Genomic DNA, 20,079 nt, shown 5'->3' on the forward strand with positions numbered 1-20,079 from the left:
ATCTAGAAGTTTATAAAGCAGGCAGAAGAAGGAAGGGGAGGGGATCAGGGGCAATGGAGAGACATGACAGACTGTCAGCCATTCTGAAAGGAGCAGCCATATTCTGCTTGTCTTGAAAGGATGGGGCCTCAGAAATTTAGGAAGAAATTAGTCTCCTCCACCCCTTCATTCAAAGGATCAGGCGGAACTGTCTTTCTCTGGTATTTGGAGGACATACAGATTCTTACTGGCCTTTTCATTATGCATGGCACATATCTAATTTTTTCACATTTACTCATAATTGTTGTCCTCTTTATAAGTGACTAAATTTTAATGAAAGTCAGTTAACATGCCTGGAACAAACACAGTAAATAATTGTGCAGTATTTTCTAGTACATTAAGTTTTAAGTTTGTGTTTCAAACCCACTATGTGACATAGTGGATTTTAAAAAGACCTTTTGGTTGTTGTTGTTTTCGTAGATTGTAATTTAAAAAGTATAGAAAATAAACAGAAAATTTGCACATTGGTTCTGGTTTGTCTACATTGACCCTTTAACATTTAACATACCTTTAAAAATGCATTTTAAAGTTCAAAATAGTTCTCTTCCTGCAGCTACTAGTGCTCATGTGTCTTATTTATTGCAGTCTTAAGTGTGGTTATCCTTTTTACTATTCAGATTATTTTATTGGAAGGTACCGTGGATCCACCATTAAATGTTTGTCATTGATGAATGACTAAGATGAAATTAAATGCTATTCTTTATATGGTTGGTGCTTGGGAGGAACATGGGGTAGGAGCAGTGGAGTACGGAGAAGAATAAATTTTGCCTGTAAAAGTTATAATTAAGTGATATTGGAACTTTAATACTGTAAATACACTATGGTTCTTTTTCTTTGAGGACTATTTGAGTTTGAATGTTTAAAATGCCTTCTGGTCTGTGTTTTATTTTCCATTGCTCTTCATTATTTTCTGTCAGTTGTTTTTAACTATTCAGCTGTTATCTTTAATTATTGTGGCACAGATTAAAGCACAAATTACATCTTTTTCATATTTTATTATTTCCTTTGTATTGCCTATTGGGTCCACATTGCTGGCAGCATTTTCCTCAGTGGCCTACAACGTGATAACTTCTGTAATTAATCTTAACTGCCTTACCAGATTTTTTCATGTCAGTGACTTAAAACCACACTGATGATCTCCAAGTCAGGCTAAATTCTTCTAAAGCATAATTGAGATCCCTGAATTTCTAAAATATAATTCTTTAGAAAATAAGGTTTTTATGTTAGTCCTTTTGTCTAGATGTTACACTATCACTCACTTCAACTCTGGGCCTAAAGAGAATAGGCGTGTTTTAATATCCACATCAAATGCTATACTGAGCCCTCCTTGGATGCAATGCCTTGGCTTGCTGCCAATTTGTACTGCCCTCCACCTGCTCTCCACTCAGCGGCTGGGACCTCTGTCCCATTTCCTAGGTAGTGCTGCTGGAGCAGGGTCTTCCTCCCTCTTCTATTCTCTGTAGTCTCAGGGAAGTTGCTAGAAAAGGGGGGAAAATGTAGCGGTCCAAAACTAATATCATGGACCGTATGGGACCTAAGGGTATTCTGGAAGAATATTGTCAGAAAGAGTTCCATGGAGGTACAAGTTTTAAACAGTAGCAGTTACCTTAAGTTTTCATTAATAAAGTCTTATGCCGTGGGTAACTAGGTGTGATGATGTTTAATATATTAAAGATTATACTCTTTTCCATCTCAGTTTTGAGGTGTATATAAACGTTGACTTCAGAATTTTAAAGTACATTTTTAGAGGTTTATTTTTAGCTCTTAACTCTTAAAGACAGTTTGTAGTAGCTAGATACATCAAAACACTATAGACCTGTGGGGTAGCTTGGGTTACTTCAATAAATTTAGGCCTCAGTTTATTAATGAAGAGACAAGAAAAAAATGCTCTGATAAACTGGAGATAAAAATCTCCTGAGGCTTAGAGAAAAGTCAAGGTGGCAAATGGTATGTGTCATGTTGTTTGCCATTTCTGTTCTGTTGATGGTGTCCTGAGCTGGGCAGGGGTCCAGAACTTAGAAGGGGAAAGTGACGTAGGTGCAAGAGACTTGATGTTTCTGGTGTAGGAACTTCATAACGAAAGATAATTAAAGTGTAGGTCAGTTTATCTACAGAGCACGGTTTCATTTCTCTACCAAATGATGAGGGTGAATTTGAAATTAAGTTTAAGCCAAAATTTAAAATAATGGGGCAATGACTAATTTCTTCTTACTCTACTTTGCTCAGGAAAAGAGTTTCAAGATGGGAGAAAAGGATTTAAAATGGGATAATATCTAAATCCTTCCCAGCACCTGCTTCTTTAACTTTAATGCCTTTCTCCACTTTGGATTGTTGTATTAAAGTTTCATTATTTGGCTTGAAGTATTATAAAGTGTTGGGCATTTACATGTTCAGAAGATAAAGTCTGTTCCTGTTATCCACATCTCTGTCTTTGCATTAGCATTTTCAGTGGAAAAAGGTTATAGTCACTATATAGACAGCTACCCACATCAGTTCCTTAAGGGAAATTCCTATTTGTTCCAGACTTGACCTCAGTAGGCAGGGAGTCAATGTTTGAAATACAGTAAGAAACTGCTAGATACAGTTTGATTGCATAGTGCATTCTCACTACCCTCTTATTTTCACATATGTGGTTAGTCTTTAAAGTGTTCGTTATTTTTAATCTAACTTTTTGTTGGGTTCATCTTTGTGGTCAATGCTATACATCAGAAGGCGGCTACAATACTTTGGCTTCTTTTTTGTTTAAAAATTATAATTGCAACATTCAATGGCTGAGTCAATTTCAGCTCCCTTAGTCATGCCTCACTTTTTTTTTTCTATTTTAAAATAAAGGCAGCTACAGCTTTCTTTGTTTTATTTACTTTCCCATTTGCTTTTTTTCTTTTAATTGTTACAGAATTGTAGAAATGACAGAAGCAGAATTCTGCTAATCAATCAAACCCTTTTTTTCTAGCCTCATTTCTCAATGTCCAGAATGTTGTAGAAGCTTAAATTTTTGTGTCATGTTTAACTAGCATGAGATGCTCTTTTATGGTACAGTTTTTTTTTTTTTTTTTTTTTTTTTTGTGGTATGCGGGCCTCCCTCTGTTGTGGCCTCTCCCGTTGCGGAGCACAGGCTCCGGACGCGCAGGCTCAGCGGCCATGGCTCACGGGACCCGGTTCCCCTGCATCGGCAGGCGGACGCGCAACCACTGCGCCACCAGGGAAGCCCTATGGTACAGTTTTAATACTCAGTCCATATCCTTAAACTACTTGGTCCAATTCCTTAAAATATTAATTAGTACTATACAGTACATCCATCTCCTGCTCTGGCAAACAAATTTTATGTATTTGGAGTCATATTTTGTTTAAATTCTAAAGTTGAAGAGTGGTAGATAAACAATTCAGCATGAAAACTTAATTATTTATTTGGAAATTGTAAGTGAATGTTTTATCTTGGCATTGGTTTAATGATAATATTTGAATTGTTTCTTTACTAGTCCCAGCCAAATATTTTCTACTGCCATGGAGTTTATAAATTAATACCAATTTTATACCTAAATTTAAGAGGTTAGATGTCATGTCTATCTTTTTTTTTTTTTTTTTTTTTTTTTTTGCGGTACACGGGCCTCTCACTGTTGTGACCTCTCCCGTTGCGGAGCACAGGCTCCGGACGAGCAGGCTCAGCGGCCATGGCTCACGGGGCCCAGCCGCTCCGCGGCATGTGGGATCTTCCCCGACCGGGGCACGAACCCGTGTCCCCTGCATTGGCAGGCGGACTCAACCACTGCGCCACCAGGGAAGCCCATGTCTATCTTTAAATGTACAGGGCACTCCTACTTTGTGGAGAGATATATTGAAAGCTGGTAATGAGTAGAATATTCATTTATTTAACCTTTAACCTTAAATGTTAGTTGAACTTAAAATTTCACTTTAATGACTATTTTCACGTACTTAAAAAAAGTTATTTTAAACTTAATTCATTCTTTGATACTTGTCTTGAACTCTTGTTTTTACTTGAGTTGAGAAAATTTAAAAAGGGTCACCTGTGATGCTATAGTGTAACATCTCAAAAGTGTGTAACAGTGAAATTTCAAGCCTTAGTTTCATTACAGCCAACCAAAACAGGCTGATTTGTAAGGTTTTTCCAGTGCTACAAAAGCTACAAAATTCCACTGCTAGAAAAATATAGCAAAATAAGGAAAATTAATTTTGATTCAACCTTTATTATTTATGATGAAAATTTGCTAGTTCCTTCTTCAGTAAGTAAAATTACTAAGTTTTAAACTCCCTACCATAATTACAGTTTTCAAATTCTTATCTGAAATTTTAATATATTAAGAGTATTTGATAGTTTAATGTAATGATTAGTTTCAAACTTGTAATAATTGGGTGAGGTAGATTAGTTACTCTGGAATGATTTGAAAGCTCAAAATTATATCTCGCTGATTTTCTGAGTTAGGTAGAAACTTTAGGAAATTGGAAATATCTTTCTTTTTCTTTCTCACACTAAAAGAATTGCAGTTTGGGAATAATTCTACCATATTTTAATAATCTGTAATTTAACAAACATGATACCTTCATTAAAGAAAAAGAAACACCAAATACTAGTAAGTAATCATTATATAGAGTGTCAGATAATGGATAGCAACTATATGCCTCATTTTAAAAATTGGTATAATTAGCTGTAAAATTTAGTAGGTTGGAGTCTTGCTGAATTTTGCCAAGGAGTTACATGGAAAATTCTTTCCAACATTTGAGAAAAGAAAGGAAAAGGTCTTTTCAGGTTTGAGAATTGTCACTAAGATATTCTGGTTATAGTTACTGAGATGAGACATAGAAAGAGAGGTATATTCTATTTTTCCTATTACCTAGACCTTTTTTGGTCAAGTTTTTGTTTTAACATTTAATGGAAAGAATCTGGTGGTGGAAGTTGGTGGAGAGGAAATTGGAGTTTGTGTTTGTTCTTAAGGTAAAGAAAATATATTGGAAAATTACCAGTGAAATAAGGAAATGTCATCAATAATTCGTGTGTTGTAGTATCTTTTCTATTACTTTTCTTCAGTGGGAGATATGGGAAATCAAGCTAAGTAATTACTAAAATGAATAAATGTTCTCAGTTCTTTCCTGGTGGATCCAAATCTCATGGATTTCTGCAACTACCCAGTAATTTAATTAGGACTTAATTCAGGATTTTTTTTTCTGTTTTCTAAATAAATGTACAGCTGATTTATTCTCCCTTCTTCTTTTTTTAAGGAATCTAGGTAAAAATGGCTTATCTAACAGTAGCATTTTATTGGATAAATGTCCGCCTCCAAGACCACCATCTTCACCATACCCTCCCTTGCCAAAGGACAAGTTGAATCCACCTACACCTAGTATTTATGTGAGTCTGAATTGACTGACTAGAAGTAAATCAAACCAGTGTTTGCACCTACCTGTCTTTCATAAGATCTTGCTTTAAATCAATTTGGATGCCCTTTAGGCAACTTTAGAATTATTGGCAGCAGCTTGAATGTTTCGGGGAAAAAAACGATGTATTCAAAAAGACTTTGTAATAGCATTTAAAACATGCCTTCTCAGCTATTAACTGCGATTACATTACAGTAGTGAGAAATACTTTTTACTGCACCCAGTTTTGAGCAGATTTAGGCAAAAACTACCTAAAAGTGTAACTTCTTTTTGAGTAAGCTGTGTTTTAAATCTGCATTCTACTAGTTGTAAGGACCTTAACATTCATTCTGTTTTATACATCTACCAAAAAAAAAAAATATTTACCTTCAAAAAAAAGTGTTCGAGAACATAAAATGTGACAATAAATATGTCATTAAAAAGCTTAATAGATTATTTAAAACTGGGGATTAGTTTTACTTAATTGACATTTAGACATGTGGTATAGGAAGTTGATAAGAGTCAATCAAAGCAGCTCTTATTTATGTTTCTCCGAAATAGGTCCTCCTACCCCATTTCCTTCCATCTTCCCACTTCTTCCCCAAATGAAGAAATTTTAAACTATTGAGTGTTTTTGGAGATTTGGCCCTATTTTCACCCTCTAGGAGCCAACTGTTATCATATTAATCCTTTAGTATGTAAGGGAAGCACTGGGATACACGTGTAATAAAACTTTTATACTGAGGTCTGAGGGGGGGAAAATGCAAAATTATTATTTATCTTTTACGGGTTGTCTTCTTCAGCCTGCTTTCATTTTGGTAATATTATTTTAAATGCTGATTTTTTTTCCTCTCTTTTGTGATAAGAGAAAAACCACATAACATAAAATATATCATCTTCACCATTTTTAAGTGTACAGTTCCATAGTGTTAAGTATATTCTAATTGTTTCAAAACAGCTCTCCAGAACATTTTCATCTGGCAAATCTGAAATTCTACACACATTAAAAAACAACTCCCTCTTCCCTGGTCTCCCCAGCCCCTGGTAACCACCACTTTACTTTCTGTTTCTATGAATTTGACTACTTTAGATATCTCATATAAGTGAAATTATACACAATTTTTCTTTTTGTAACTGGTTTATTTTCACTTAAAGTGTCTTCAAGATTCATCCACATTGTAGCATATGATAGGACTTTCTTCTGTATCTCTCTCACATATTTTGTTCAAGATATAATGGACAAGAGAAATGTATGTGGTTACTAATTACAATTAGAATCAAAAGACATAGTGATAAAATGCTATAAAACGTAAAATAGGAATAACAACACATAGGATGTATTATTTATTTAAATTGCAGTAAATAATGAATATAAATTTGGCATAATATTTTCTAAAAGGTCTGCTTTATGGAGCTCTAACAATACGTTTTAATTTTACAGTTGGAAAATAAACGTGATGCTTTCTTTCCTCCATTACACCAATTTTGTACAAATCCAAACAACCCTGTTACAGTAATACGTGGCCTTGCTGGAGCTCTTAAGTTGGGTAAGCTTTAAATAAGAAAAAGGAAAAGTGTATATATTTCCTTTACTGTCTATTAACTTCTAAAGCACTGGCAGAAACTTTGCTCTATTCTTTTGTAGTTTTTCACATTTTCATTTTAATATGTGTGTGAGAGAGAGAAAGAGTACTTATTACTTCTTTAATCCATAACGTGAAGATACGATGATAATGGTTAAATTAACTGGTGGTGTTTTAATTTAGCTTTTATTTTCATCCAATTGTATAATTATAATTATGATTTAGGTTGACTAATAGAAGAAATTTTTTAAAGATAAAATATAGGTAAAATTTGATATTACTAATAAGTACTGTAGCCCCCTAAGTGGTTCCTGTCACCCGCAGAGATTGAATAAACAAGTGAATCTTTAACCCCTGGCCCCTTGATTATTCTCCCTCTGTTGATGGCATGATGATTAGGTCCAGGGCTTCAGCGTATGGTTGTGCAAATCTGGCACAAAGCTCAGGGTGTGCAGAGGCCCTGGTTAGTTTTTAGGGGGATTGGATAGAACACCATAAAACATTTTCCTTTTTTTTCTTAAAAAAAAAAACACTTTAAAAATATTATTCCACTAGCTCTCTATTTTACATTTGGTAGTGTATATATGAGGGTGGGAGGGAGATGCAAGAGGAAGGGGATACGGGGATATATGTATGCATATAGCTGATTCACTTTGTTATACAGCAGAAAGTAACACTGTAAAGCAATTATACTCCAATAAAGACGTTAAAAAAATAAAATATTATTCCAAATATAATTTTATTTATTAACTACATTTATTTATTTATGAAGACCTGGGACTTTTCTCTACCAAAACTTTGGTAGAAGCTAACAATGAACACATGGTGGAAGTGAGGACACAGTTGTTGCAGCCAGCAGATGAAAACTGGGATCCCACTGGAACGAAGAAAATCTGGCACTGTGAAAGTAATCGATCTCATACTACAATTGCTAAATATGCACAGTACCAGGCCTCCTCTTTCCAGGAATCATTGAGAGTAAGTATTTATTTCCTGAAGATTATTTTATTTTGGAGATCGTTTGTTTTATTATTTTATAGTTTACTTTGAAAGGGCACTTTACTTTTGTAAACATCTCATTTTATGTTATATAAAATAGTTTATGATTATTATTTTTATAACATACTTTATAAGTGCTATCCGGTTTGCTCTTACTACTAAGTCTAAGCAAACCTTTGGGTTGATAAATATTGTTACTGTCTAGTGAGATGTCTTCCTCATTTCTGGGATATTTCTGTTTAGAGAAGGGTTTCTTAACCTTGGCGTTATTCACACTTTGGGTTGGGTAATTCTTTGTTGTGGGGAGCTGTCCTGTGTATTGTAGAATATTTAGTAGCATCCCTGGCCTCTCCCTACTATATGTCCATAGCACACCCCTTAACCCCTATCCCAGTTATGACAATCAAAAATGTGTCCAGACATGCCAGATGTCCCCTGCAGGGCAAAATTATCCCTGATTGGGAACCACTGATGAAAGGATAAACTAAATCTTAACTTTGCTTTATGCTTGCAGAATCCCTTGTCTTATTCCTTCCCATTAAACTCTACCAGGTTAGTATTATCTGATATATAACTCCCCCAAGAAGCATTACCCATCTCAGTTTAAAAGAGAAAACTCCAGGAGAGGCATAAATTAATTATTTCAAAATATACAGAAAAATAAAAGAATAAAACTTTGAAAAATAATCAGGATTATCATTAAAAGACTCATAGGACTTTCAGCAATGAGGCATTATTAAAATCCTTTAGCAATGAAATGAGAACTTTGAATTCTCCTATGAAGTGAACATAAAACATCCATAAAAGTGAGTTTATTAAATGTATTACTCAAACACTTATCTGTACTAAGTTGTTCTGTACATATCCCACAGCTGAAATTTAATATGCACCTGCAAGTCTTTAATTTGTAGTTCATTAGATTTGCTTATCTCTGTTTAAAATTTTGCCCTGAGTTCACATTTTCTTTTTTTTTTTTTTTTTTTTTTTTTTTTTTGTGGTATGTGGGCCTCCCCCTGCCGCGGCCTCTCCCGTTGCGGAGCACAGGCTCCGGACGCGCAGGCCCAGCGGCCATGGCTCACGGGCCCAGCCGCTCCGCGGCACGTGGGATCCTCCCAGACCGGGGCGCGAACCCGGCTCCCCCGCATCGGCAGGCGGACGCGCAACCACTGCGCCACCAGGGAAGCCCCTGAGTTCACATTTTCAATTAAGGCAACATTTGTACCTGCTAATCATATATTTGTGTTCCTTTCTTACTACCACTCCCCATATCCTATAGAGAAATTCATTTAATAAAAACTATCCTGCAACTTTCACGAGTTGCAGTGAATTTGTTGTCCATATAAATCTCTCTGGTTCAAACTTTTGAGATACTTCAACTCTGTGGTAGTATTACGATCAGAAAAGAATAGATAGTAAGCAGGATTCAGAATCATCAAAGAAGTATTTGGAAGAAGATGAGAGGCACAGTACTTAAATGGAAAGGGATCCATAATCAAAGAAACAGTGATTTCTTGTGTGCCTTGGAGGTATGGACCATTATGTGTGGAAAACTTGACAAATGTTTAAAAAACATATACATTTAGAAGGAGGGAGGCCAGAATGTCACTAAGTATAGTTAACTCAGAAATCGTAGGACAGTATTAAGAGATACCATGTCTGTGACACAGAAATCATAAATAATAGTAATATTTTCATTGAAAAGCACCTATATTTATCCAACACTTAATTTACTTAATAATGTTGTAAATGTTTATCATTCATGTATAATTCATTGTGGGGGGAAAAAAAGATTTAACCCAGGAAGAACTTCTTCCATTTGTCTATAATAAAGAATAGAGAACATCTTACCCTCCCCCCTTCCCTATGTATTCCATACATATATAGCTACATACACACGCACACATCTCTGTTAGTTTAGGAAATTTATAATCAAGATTGACACTTCTTAGGCCTCTCAACTTTCCTTAAATTTCCTCTCTTGAAAATGGGCCAAGAATGAGAATCTCTAGTTTTTCCCCTTATAGAAGAATATTAATAAGGAAGAACTCAGGATAACTTTGTGGCCGATGGAGGAGGTTGGATACCATGCCAGTGAGCTTTGACTTTTCTTGACTTTCTATTTAATGTGGTCTTTGAAGAAATTTTCATGTGAAAGAGGTCTGTAGGTAACACCACTGATCTATATGTAAACTTTTCAATTGTATGATGGAAAGGATATCTGGTTGTAGAATACATACTAAGCTGGATTGCTTTTTGCTTAATCTGTAGGAAGAAAATGAGAAAAGAAGTCACCATAAAGACCACTCAGATAATGAATCTACGTCTTCAGATAAGTAAGTCGTTTGTAATGTCCACTTAGTATTTCTGTTTAAAAGGCATGTTTCTAATATTATCTCTCTTTTTAAGTTCTGGGAGGAGAAGGAAAGGACCCTTTAAAACCATAAAGTTTGGGACCAACATTGACCTGTCTGATGACAAAAAGTAAGTCTTCATAGTAGTGTTCCTGTGAACTGATGCAAAGAGGTTTCCTATTAGCAAGACTGAGAATTGTCTACAACTTCCTCTTCTGTTTTTTTCTTCCTTGTCATTTTTCTAAGTTGATATACAAGTTTTAGCCAAATTATTTTTGCTAGGTTTTGTGATTATTTTCTTTGACTTAAAATTCTTGTACAAATTTTCATCAAGACCCTTCTATATGTAGTGTTATAATCATAAAATTATATTTATATAAAATATATTTGTAAAATAGAATTATACAAAAATTATAAAAATAGGGAAGTCAGTTTTTTCTTTTATTTACTTAATAATTTTTATGCTTCTTTTTGTTTGGAAGTTTTCTTTGCAAAATTAAAAAATTTAAGCATTCCAGGGTTTCCTATGCAAAAGTAAAATATTTATAGATTTGATTGTTTTTCTGATTGGAACACAAGGTTTTTGAAGAAATGGTTAACTTCTACAAATATTTATAGCAGGGTTTCACTCTTGATCTGATATTTTATTGCAGGTGGAAGTTGCAGCTACATGAGCTGACTAAACTTCCTGCTTTTGTGCGTGTTGTATCAGCAGGAAATCTTCTAAGCCACGTTGGTCATACCATACTGGGTATGAACACAGTTCAGCTATACATGAAAGTTCCAGGAAGTAGAACACCAGGTAACTTTTATGAACTAACATATTGACACACAAATTGATCAAAATGCGAAACATGAAAAAGACAACTGGATTCTTTCCATTTATAATGAATGAAACTGAAAGGCTTATTTCTATTACAAGGTTTGACTCTTGAACTGAGCTCAGATTATTAAGATTTTTCCACTTGGTAGTATCTTTTTTGAAATATAATATCCCTGAAACAATAGCAATGTAATCTGGAAACACGGTCATTGGAGCACTCCTGGGAAAATACGTCCCTGTGACTTAAAGACTACTTTTGATACCATCTACTGCAGTGTGATGGTTTTTTCTAAACTTATTTTTACCACAATCACAATAAGAAATATATTTTATATTATGACCTAGTGCACATGTATGTATACAAAAACAGTTTCATAGAACAATACATTTTCTAATCTATTCCATTCTATTTCATTTAAAAAAGAAGGTGTAGGTTGCAATCGTCTGATTGGGTTACAGTGTACAGTTTACACTGACACTTGATGTGGAGACATTACTAGACTCACCATAGTATCTAGTCCAGACTTTACCACTAACTAGGCTTGTCACTTTGGCAAGTCACATTTCTTCTCTGGGTCTTTTTTTTTTTTTTTTTTTTTTTTTGCTCCATTTGTAAAATGAAGTTACATTGGTTTTAGACTTAAAATTCTGTCCGATACTAATGTATCATGTTTTTTGTGCTCCCTTTAATTGACATGAAATTTCACAGGGTGATGTTCAAAATACTTAACAATTAGGATGGGTGTTGGTAATAACGAGTTCAGTTGTACCAATGCCTACAAGGCAGCATATCACCCTCATGTGCTTGTCTGCTACTTGAAGTAGCTATGGTTTGAAGACAGATTGCTTCCTTCTTTATTACCTGCTTATTTAATTGTAGCTAAAAAATTGTTTCAGAATAGGCTATGCTTGTGTCTGGGTAATGTAGGTCAGTGGTTCCCGGTTCTGGCTGCTCATTAGAATCTTCTGGTAAAGTTTTAAAAAATATATAGTTGACTAATATCTGGAGATTGGGATCCAGGCATCCATATTAAAAAAAAAAAAAAAAAGTTCTCCAGAGAATTCTAATGTACAGCCAGGATTAGGCTGTAGTTTTTGTCCTCAGGCCATTGGAAGCCTAATTTTGTGATATTTTATCCATAATTGGATAAAGTGGAAACAGTTCTGGAATAAATGGCAGAAGACCTATCTACTCCCTGCTCTGTCATTTAGATTCCAATGTAAATGCTAAGCAAGTTATTCGAACTCTCTAGAGTTCATTTTTCTTATGCATGTAGTATTGGATATGCATATAGTACTGGTTCTATTAAGATTCATCTCAACCAAAATTTTCTCTCATCAATTTGAATTATTTTATGCAAATAGTATTATCCCCACTTCAAAGAATACAGTTTTTCATTACACATCAAGGGGTAAGCAAACTTGATAGATCCCTTTGTCACTTGTGTCTAGACTGTTGGGGATTTTTTGGTTGGTTTATATACAGGGTATTAGTTTTTCAGAAGTGTCCTATGGAACGTTAAAGAATTCTTTAAAGAATTCCCTTAGGGTAGTGCTGTCCAATAGAAATATAATGCAAGTGACATATATGACTTAAAATTTTATAGTGACATTAATGTAAAAATAAATAGGTGAAATTAATTTTAACCCAGATATATCTAAATATTATCATTTTAACATGTAATCAGTATAAAAATTTTTGGGACTTCCCCCCCTTTTTATATTGTCTTTGAAATCCAGTATGTACTTTGCAGCTGCTGCACATCTCAGTTCACATTACCGTATTTAAGGTGGTTACTGTATTAGACAACTTGATATTAGAAATGTTAATTAGTTCCGTTCAGTTTTAAAAAATTATTTTGAATACTTTTTCATGGGGCAAACACTTTGTTCCCGGAGTTACCTAGATAGGTATGTAACCTGCTTTAATGGACTTTATGATCAGTCTATGTTCTAAACTAGAGATGCTCTCAGGCTCTATCCTGAAAGGTTTTTAGTAAGATGATGGGGTCCCAACATCTCTAGTTTTAATTAGAGGTAAATTTTATTTAGAGTCCATGCCATGGACAATTCCAGCCATCTACCTGTGGTAAGAGACAGTTGTAAGTATTAAGAGTACTGTCTTCACATTATACTATGATATATAGAAGAGTCAGGGTGTGGTGTGCACAGACAGGGTATGGCAAGAGCAACTACATTTTTCTTTATTGAGGTAAAAGTCACATAACAAAAGTAACCCCTTTGAAGTGTGCAGTTCAGTCACATTTAGTACATTCACTATGCTGTGTAGCCATCACCTCTGTGTAGTTCCAAGACATTTTCATCAGCCCAAAAGGAAACCCCATACCAATTAAGTAGTCGTCCCATTTCCCCCCTTCCTCTCAGCCCCTCACAACCCCTAGTCTGCTTTCTGGCTGTATAGAGTTACCTGTTCTGGATGTTTCATATGAATGGAATCATATAATATGTTGCCTTTTGTGTCTGGCTTCTTTCACTTAGCATGTTTTTGAGGTTCATCCATATTGTATCAATGGTTCATTTCTTTTTATGGCCAAATAATATTCCATCGTATGGATATAGAACATTTTTTATCCATTCATCACTTGAGCATTTGGGATGCTTCCACTTTTTAGCTGTTGTGACTACAGTGTTTCTGTAAACATTCATGTACAAGATTTTGTTTGAATACCTGTTTCCACTTCTTTTGGTTATATACCTAGAATTAGAATTGCTGGGTCATATAGCAATTCTGTGTTTAATTTTTTGAGGACTTCCAAACTGCTTTCTACAGCAGCTGCAACATTTTACATTCCTGACAGCAGTGTGCAAAGGTTCCAATTTTTCCACATCCTCACCTGCATTGATTATTTTCCATTTTTTTCTTATTATGGCTGACCTAGCGGATATGACATGTTTTTTCATTATGGTTTTGATTTTCATGTGCTTGTTGTCCATTTGTATATCTACTCTGGGGGAAATGACTGTCAAGTTCTTTCTTCATTTTTTAATTGAGTTGTTTGTCCTTTTGTTGTTGAGTTCCAAGAGGTCTTTATATATTCTGGATATTAATTCTTTATCAGATATATGATTTGCAGTATTTGCTCCCATTTTGTAGGTTATCATTTCACTCTCTTGATTGTGTCCTTTGATGCACTAAAGTTTTAAATTTTGATGAAGTTCAATTTATTCATTTTTCCTTTGGTTGCTCATGCTTTCAGTGTCATATCTAAGAAACCATTGCCAAATCCAGAGTTGTAAAGATTTGCCTCTATGTTTTCTTCGTAGATTTTTATAATTCTAGCTCTTATATTTAGATCTTTGATCCATTTTGAGTTAGATTTTTGGGTATGGTATGAGCTAAGGGTCCAACAGTATTCTTTTACATATAGCTATCCTGTTGTCCCAGCACCATTTGTTGGAAAGACTATTTTTTCCTCTGTTAAATGATCTTAACACCTTTGTTGAAAATCAGTTGACCATAGATGTATGGGTTTATTTCTGGAATCTTGATGTTTTTCCACTGATTTACGTCTCTGTCTTTATGTCAGTACCACACAGGTTTGATTACTCTACCTTTGAGGTAAGTTTCAAAATTGGAGTGTGAGTCTTCATGTGGTCCCTTATCTCTTCATAGGGCTTTGAGTTGCTGTCTTATATTCTTTCATTTCAACCTGAAAAACTCTAGCATTTCTTATAGAGCAGATTGACTAGATTCTCTTTTATGTTTGAAGAGTAGTTTTGCCAGATTCTTGGTTAATTTTTTTTTCCTTTCAGCAATTTAAATGTGTTAAGCCATTGCTTTCTGGCCTCCATGGTTTCTGATATGAAACCAGCTATTTTATTGATGATCCGTGTATGTGACAGTCACTTCTCTTTTCCTTCTTTCTAGATTTTCTTTGCCTTTCTACAGCTTGATTATTAATGTGTCTTAGTGTGGATCTTTTTTTTTTTTGCGGTACGGGGGCCTCTCATTGTTGTGGCCTCTCCCGTTGCAGAGCACAGGCTCCGGACGCGCAGGCTCAGCAGCCATGGCTCACGGGCCCAGCCGCTCCACGGCATGTGGGATTTTCCTGGGCCGGGACACGAACCTGTGTCCCCTGCATCGGCAGGCGGACTCTCAACCACTGCGCCACCAGGGAAGCCCAGTGTGGATCTTTTTGAGTTTATCTTTCCTAGAGTTCCTTGAGCTTCTTGGATATGTAGATTCATGTTGTTTGTCAAATTTGGGAAGTTTTTGACCATCATTTCTTCAAATATTCTTACTGCCCTTTTCTCTTCTTCTTCTGGGACTCCCACAATGCATATGTTAGCATATTTGATGGTGTCGCACAGGTCTCTTAGGGTCTGTGAAGTTTTTTTCATTGTTTGCTTTCTTCTCCCCAGAATGTATAGTTTCATTTGACGTATCTGTAAGTTTGCTGATTCTTTCTTTAGCCTGTTCACGTCTGCTGTTGAGAAGCCCAGTAGTGAATTTATTTCATTTATTATATTTTCCAGCTTCAACTTTTATTTCGTTCCTTATTATGATTTCTGTCTCTTCATTGATAATGTTTGTTGAGACATCATTCTCCTTGTTTCCTTTTTTTTTTTTTTTAATTTATTTTTTTGGCTGCGTTGGGTCTCCGTTGCGGTGAGTGGGGGCTACTCTTTGTTGCAGCGCGCGGGCTTCTCATTGCGGTGGCTTTTCTTGCTGCAGAGCACGGGCTCTAGGCGCGCAGGCTTCAGTAGTTGTGACGCACAGGCTTAGTTGCTCCGTGGCATGTGGGATCTTCCCGGACCAGGGCTTAAACACGTGTCCCTGCATTGGCAGGCGGATTCTTAACCACTGCGCCACCAGGGAAGTCCCTCCTTTTGTTCTTTTACATGGTTTTCTTTAGCTCTTTATGCATATTTTAAGATAGTTGATATAAAGTATTTGCCTAGTAAGTCCAGTGTCTGTGCCTTTTCAGGAATAGCTTTTGCTAATTTCTTTCTTTTTTGTTTTCCTTTTCTCTCGGTGACTGAACAATACTTTCTTGTTTCTTTACATGCCTCATGATTTTTTGTTGAAAACTGACTTCGAGTATTTGAGTATATTCTCTGTAGGATGTAGTCATGTAGTCTCTGAAGTCTTTGTACCTTTAGCATAATGCTCTGCTAGTGTTTTGACATTTTGAATATTACGATGAAGCAGTTACAGAAATCAGATTCTCCTCTCTTTCTAAGATTTGTTGTTGTTGCTTGTTGTGGGCTATAGTCATCTATTCGTTTAGTGACTTTCCACACTATTTTTTTTTTCTGTTATACATATACGTATATCTGCTCTTTTTTAGATTGTTTTCTCATATAGGCCATACAGAGTATTGAGTAGAGTTATACAGTAGTTACTAGTTATCCTTGCTAGTTATCTATTTTATATATAGTATTCACACTGTTTTCGCAAAGACTGTATTCCTTGTCGTGTGTGGGCACTGAAGTCTCCTTTCTATTAATTATCTCAGCAGTGATATGACAGGGATTTCTTTAAATGCCTGGTGGCCAAAAAAGGAAAGAAGAGTGGGAAAAAGAAAAAAGAATTCTCTAGGTCTTTGCAGATTGCCTCCATTTTTAAATTTTATTTTATTTATTTATTTTACTTTGGCTGCGCCAGGTCTTCATTGCGGCACACGGGATCTTTTAGTTGCGGCATGCAGCTTCATATTTGTGGCACACGGGCTTCTTAGTGGCGGTATGCGAACTCTTAGTTGCAGCATATGCATGTGGGATCTAGTTCCTGGACCAGGGATCGAACCTGGGGCCCCTGCATTGGGAGTGCAGAGTCTTACCCACTGGACCACCAGGGAAGTCCCGATTGCCTCCATTTTGAGTCACTCCTTCTACACTCAGCCATGCTGCTTACAACTCTACTTTAGCTTTTACTTCCTTGCTTGCACTGAGCCTAAAGGTCAGCGAGAGGTTAGTTTATGGTCTTCTTAGGTTTTTTTCTGAGCATACCTCTTGCCCTGCATATGTGTTTGGCTTCTAAATTCTACAGTATACACAGGAACTTTTCAAAGCCTTTATTCCCCTAAAATCTCACTCCCCAGCTTTTCCTTCCAAGCCTTTGGCATGTCTTTTGTTTGCCCCAACTGGTTATTTTGTTTGTTTTGTTTTTGTTTTTGTCCTTGGTGGTATCAGCTTGTTCTTTAGTCTTACAGTGTTTGGGGGGGGCTCCTCCTCCATTGAAATGCTTGCCCTGATAGAGTACTGAGGTAGGTAAAACAAAGAGAAGTCCCTTCTGTCAGTCTTTTGGGGAAACTGCAGTGTAGACAAAACAGAAGAACACAGTTCTTTGGGAACAAGATTACTCTGCTCCCTCCAGAACCAGGGACACTCACACTAGCAATACAAACTACTCTTTTAAATCCACTGCCACACCGGTGTTGGAGGTAGAGAAAAGGTAGGTTACATAAAGATCTCCTACTGTGTTTAAGTCACCTTTTCTTTTTGTCAGTTGCTTGGTTGCTGTAAACCTTTGACTTATTGTCCAGATTTCTTGTAACGTTGCTTCTGACAGTTATCACTAGATTTTTTTTTTTTTTTGGTGTTTCTGGTGAGTTCCCCCAGAGTTCCCTGCTCTGCCATCTTTGTTGATACCATTCCTGCAGCTACATTTTGAAAATTAGACTTCCTGCCTCTTAACTGATGTCCTAATACTACTTGTGAGAAATGGGGATTAGTTCACAAGGAGGAAGTGGTAACAATATCAATAATAGCTAATATTTATTACATACCATGTATTAGGCACTATTAGAAGCAGTCCTTACTTCACTGATCCTCAAAACAACCCATTGACTTATCAGAATCATTAGCATCAAATCTTACAGGAAACTGAGTCAGAGGTTTAGAAACTTGCCCAGGTTCACATAATGACTAAGCCAAGGAGCCTGGCTTCAAAACATAAGCTTTTAACCATGATTTAGGTTGTCTGCCACAGAAGCTCCTACTGAATAAGTTAGGAGTTGACCAAACTCAGCTCTAAAACTAGACTTGACACAAAAATGCTATACAGATAAACAATTGAATACCACTGGAGCATTCTCTGTTGAACATTTCCAAGGTTTCATTTCTAAAGACACATTTTTCTATAGAATTTGTTGTCTGCTGATTGTTCTTTTCTTTTCACGTTTCAGGTCATCAAGAAAATAACAATTTCTGTTCAGTTAACATAAATATTGGTCCAGGTGACTGTGAATGGTTTGTTGTTCCTGAAGGTTACTGGGGTGTTCTGAATGACTTCTGTGAAAAGTAGGTTTCCAAACTGAATTTTCTTTAAACATAATTATTCAAAAATAGTAACTGTAAAGGGCAGCTTACTAAGCTGGATATCCTAATACATGTAACCAGCTTTCACTTACCATTCAGCAGAAAATTCATTTAAAATGATTTGATTACAAACCTATTATTTTGTGTTATTGGGAATACTTTAAGAAAGATGCCTTGAAACCACTTCATGTAGTAGTAATAGTCTTGAATTTAGGGGGTAGAAAGTTGAGTTGTTTACTGGGTTCATTAATGTGTAAATACTTGTTCATGTGAAGGATCTGTATTCCAAGAAAAATTGTTCTACTATAAATGGTTTTAGAAGTGGAAGGAATTCTATAATTGAGTACCCTTATAGGTGGTTAATAACACAAGCTTGAACGTATTACTCTTTGCTATATCATCATGATATAAATTCTTTTTAAAACGACATTGACAGCTTTTCCCATAAAGGAATTTTATAAAATTTAAACAGCAGCTTCAGATTTTGTTTCCTAGAATTCAAAGAATTCACATAGTGGAAATGTTCCTTTCCTTAAGATCCTAGAAACTGTTCATTTAATTATCTTGTGTTAAAGGGTACCTTGGAATTGTTTTCATTGATTTAAATTTAATTATTTGTCTTATTGTGTTTTAAAAAAATACTCCATTACTTAAGAACCTGATATTTTTTCCATTAAAAATTGGAAAATTATTATGGTTAAACACATAAATTATACATACATTCGGTGTTATTCCCCCCCAGCCCAGTAGGATAAAGAGAGAAAAAAACACCAAAAACATTTACATGTGAGAGACTTTGAAAACTGATTATACACATATTCCACATACTAATTTATAATATTTAAATTTTGGGTTAAAAGATCCTTGCCATAAATATCTTGATTTAGTATGAAGTGTAAATATAGTTGCAAAAACAACCATAATAATCCAAAATTTCTTTATATACAAACAAAAGATAATCACCTTTTATTGTCTTTACTATCTAATGTATAGGTTTCCTTTAATGTAAGAAAGCTCAAGATGTGGAATTTTAAAGTTTCAAATGCTGTGATGAAATAACGTGATCTACTTTAATCTATACTGGACTAGCAATCTAGTGGTAGCAGAGAAAGAACTGTGTCATGTAGGAAATCTCTCTTGCGCTGCAGGAATATTTTTATTTCTTAAACTTTGAGATAGTAGTATATTATTGCATCTGCAGTACAGTGATCCTTGTTCATTATTTCTGAGTAGGGATTGACTATTGTTAGGATTTAGTTTTCTTTCCTATCTGAATGGAGAGGTAACCTGAAAATAAAGAATAATTAGAACAGGCAGATAATGTCTAAAAAGCTTGAACATGTGGATAATTTTTTTAAAAAGTCTTAAGGGTTAGGTAAATTTAAGTTGCAGAAATAGCACTTGCTACCTCTGCATTTCTGTGTAATTTTGTTTCACATAAGGATACTTCCTTTGATATTAACTGATTTGACCATGTCTGTATAGTTAGTTTTATGACTTTAGATAATATCTGTCATGAAATAACCATTCACTAGACTATATGATAAAGAGGATGCTTGAATTTTTTTTTTTTTTGTAAGTTTGATTTTTTGTTTTTTTCAACTTAGCTATTGATTATTAGGTGGTCTTA

The 20,079-nt window shown here is 35.3% G+C and overlaps 1 protein-coding gene across 11 annotated transcripts in view; it reads left to right on the forward strand.

Moving 5' to 3' along the window:
* The window catches only part of KDM6A (lysine demethylase 6A), a 205,431-nt gene that overhangs the window by 163,019 nt on the left and 22,333 nt on the right, over window positions 1-20,079 (forward strand). For all 11 annotated transcript variants that reach the window (XR_003677878.2, XM_028482583.2, XM_024116454.3 and 8 more), the window contains 7 exons: window positions 5,275-5,404; window positions 6,851-6,956; window positions 7,765-7,970; window positions 10,260-10,324; window positions 10,398-10,472; window positions 10,996-11,144; window positions 18,317-18,431. Coding sequence is in view for 10 of the 11 variants with exons in the window: in XM_028482583.2 (XP_028338384.1) it covers window positions 5,275-5,404; window positions 6,851-6,956; window positions 7,765-7,970; window positions 10,260-10,324; window positions 10,398-10,472; window positions 10,996-11,144; window positions 18,317-18,431 (846 nt within the window). In the remaining variant the exon portion in view is untranslated. The remainder of the gene's footprint in view (window positions 1-5,274; window positions 5,405-6,850; window positions 6,957-7,764; window positions 7,971-10,259; window positions 10,325-10,397; window positions 10,473-10,995; window positions 11,145-18,316; window positions 18,432-20,079) is intronic.

This window comes from Physeter macrocephalus, chromosome 21 (assembly GCF_002837175.3).
Source record: "Physeter macrocephalus isolate SW-GA chromosome 21, ASM283717v5, whole genome shotgun sequence".
Lineage (NCBI taxonomy): Eukaryota > Metazoa > Chordata > Mammalia > Artiodactyla > Physeteridae > Physeter > Physeter macrocephalus.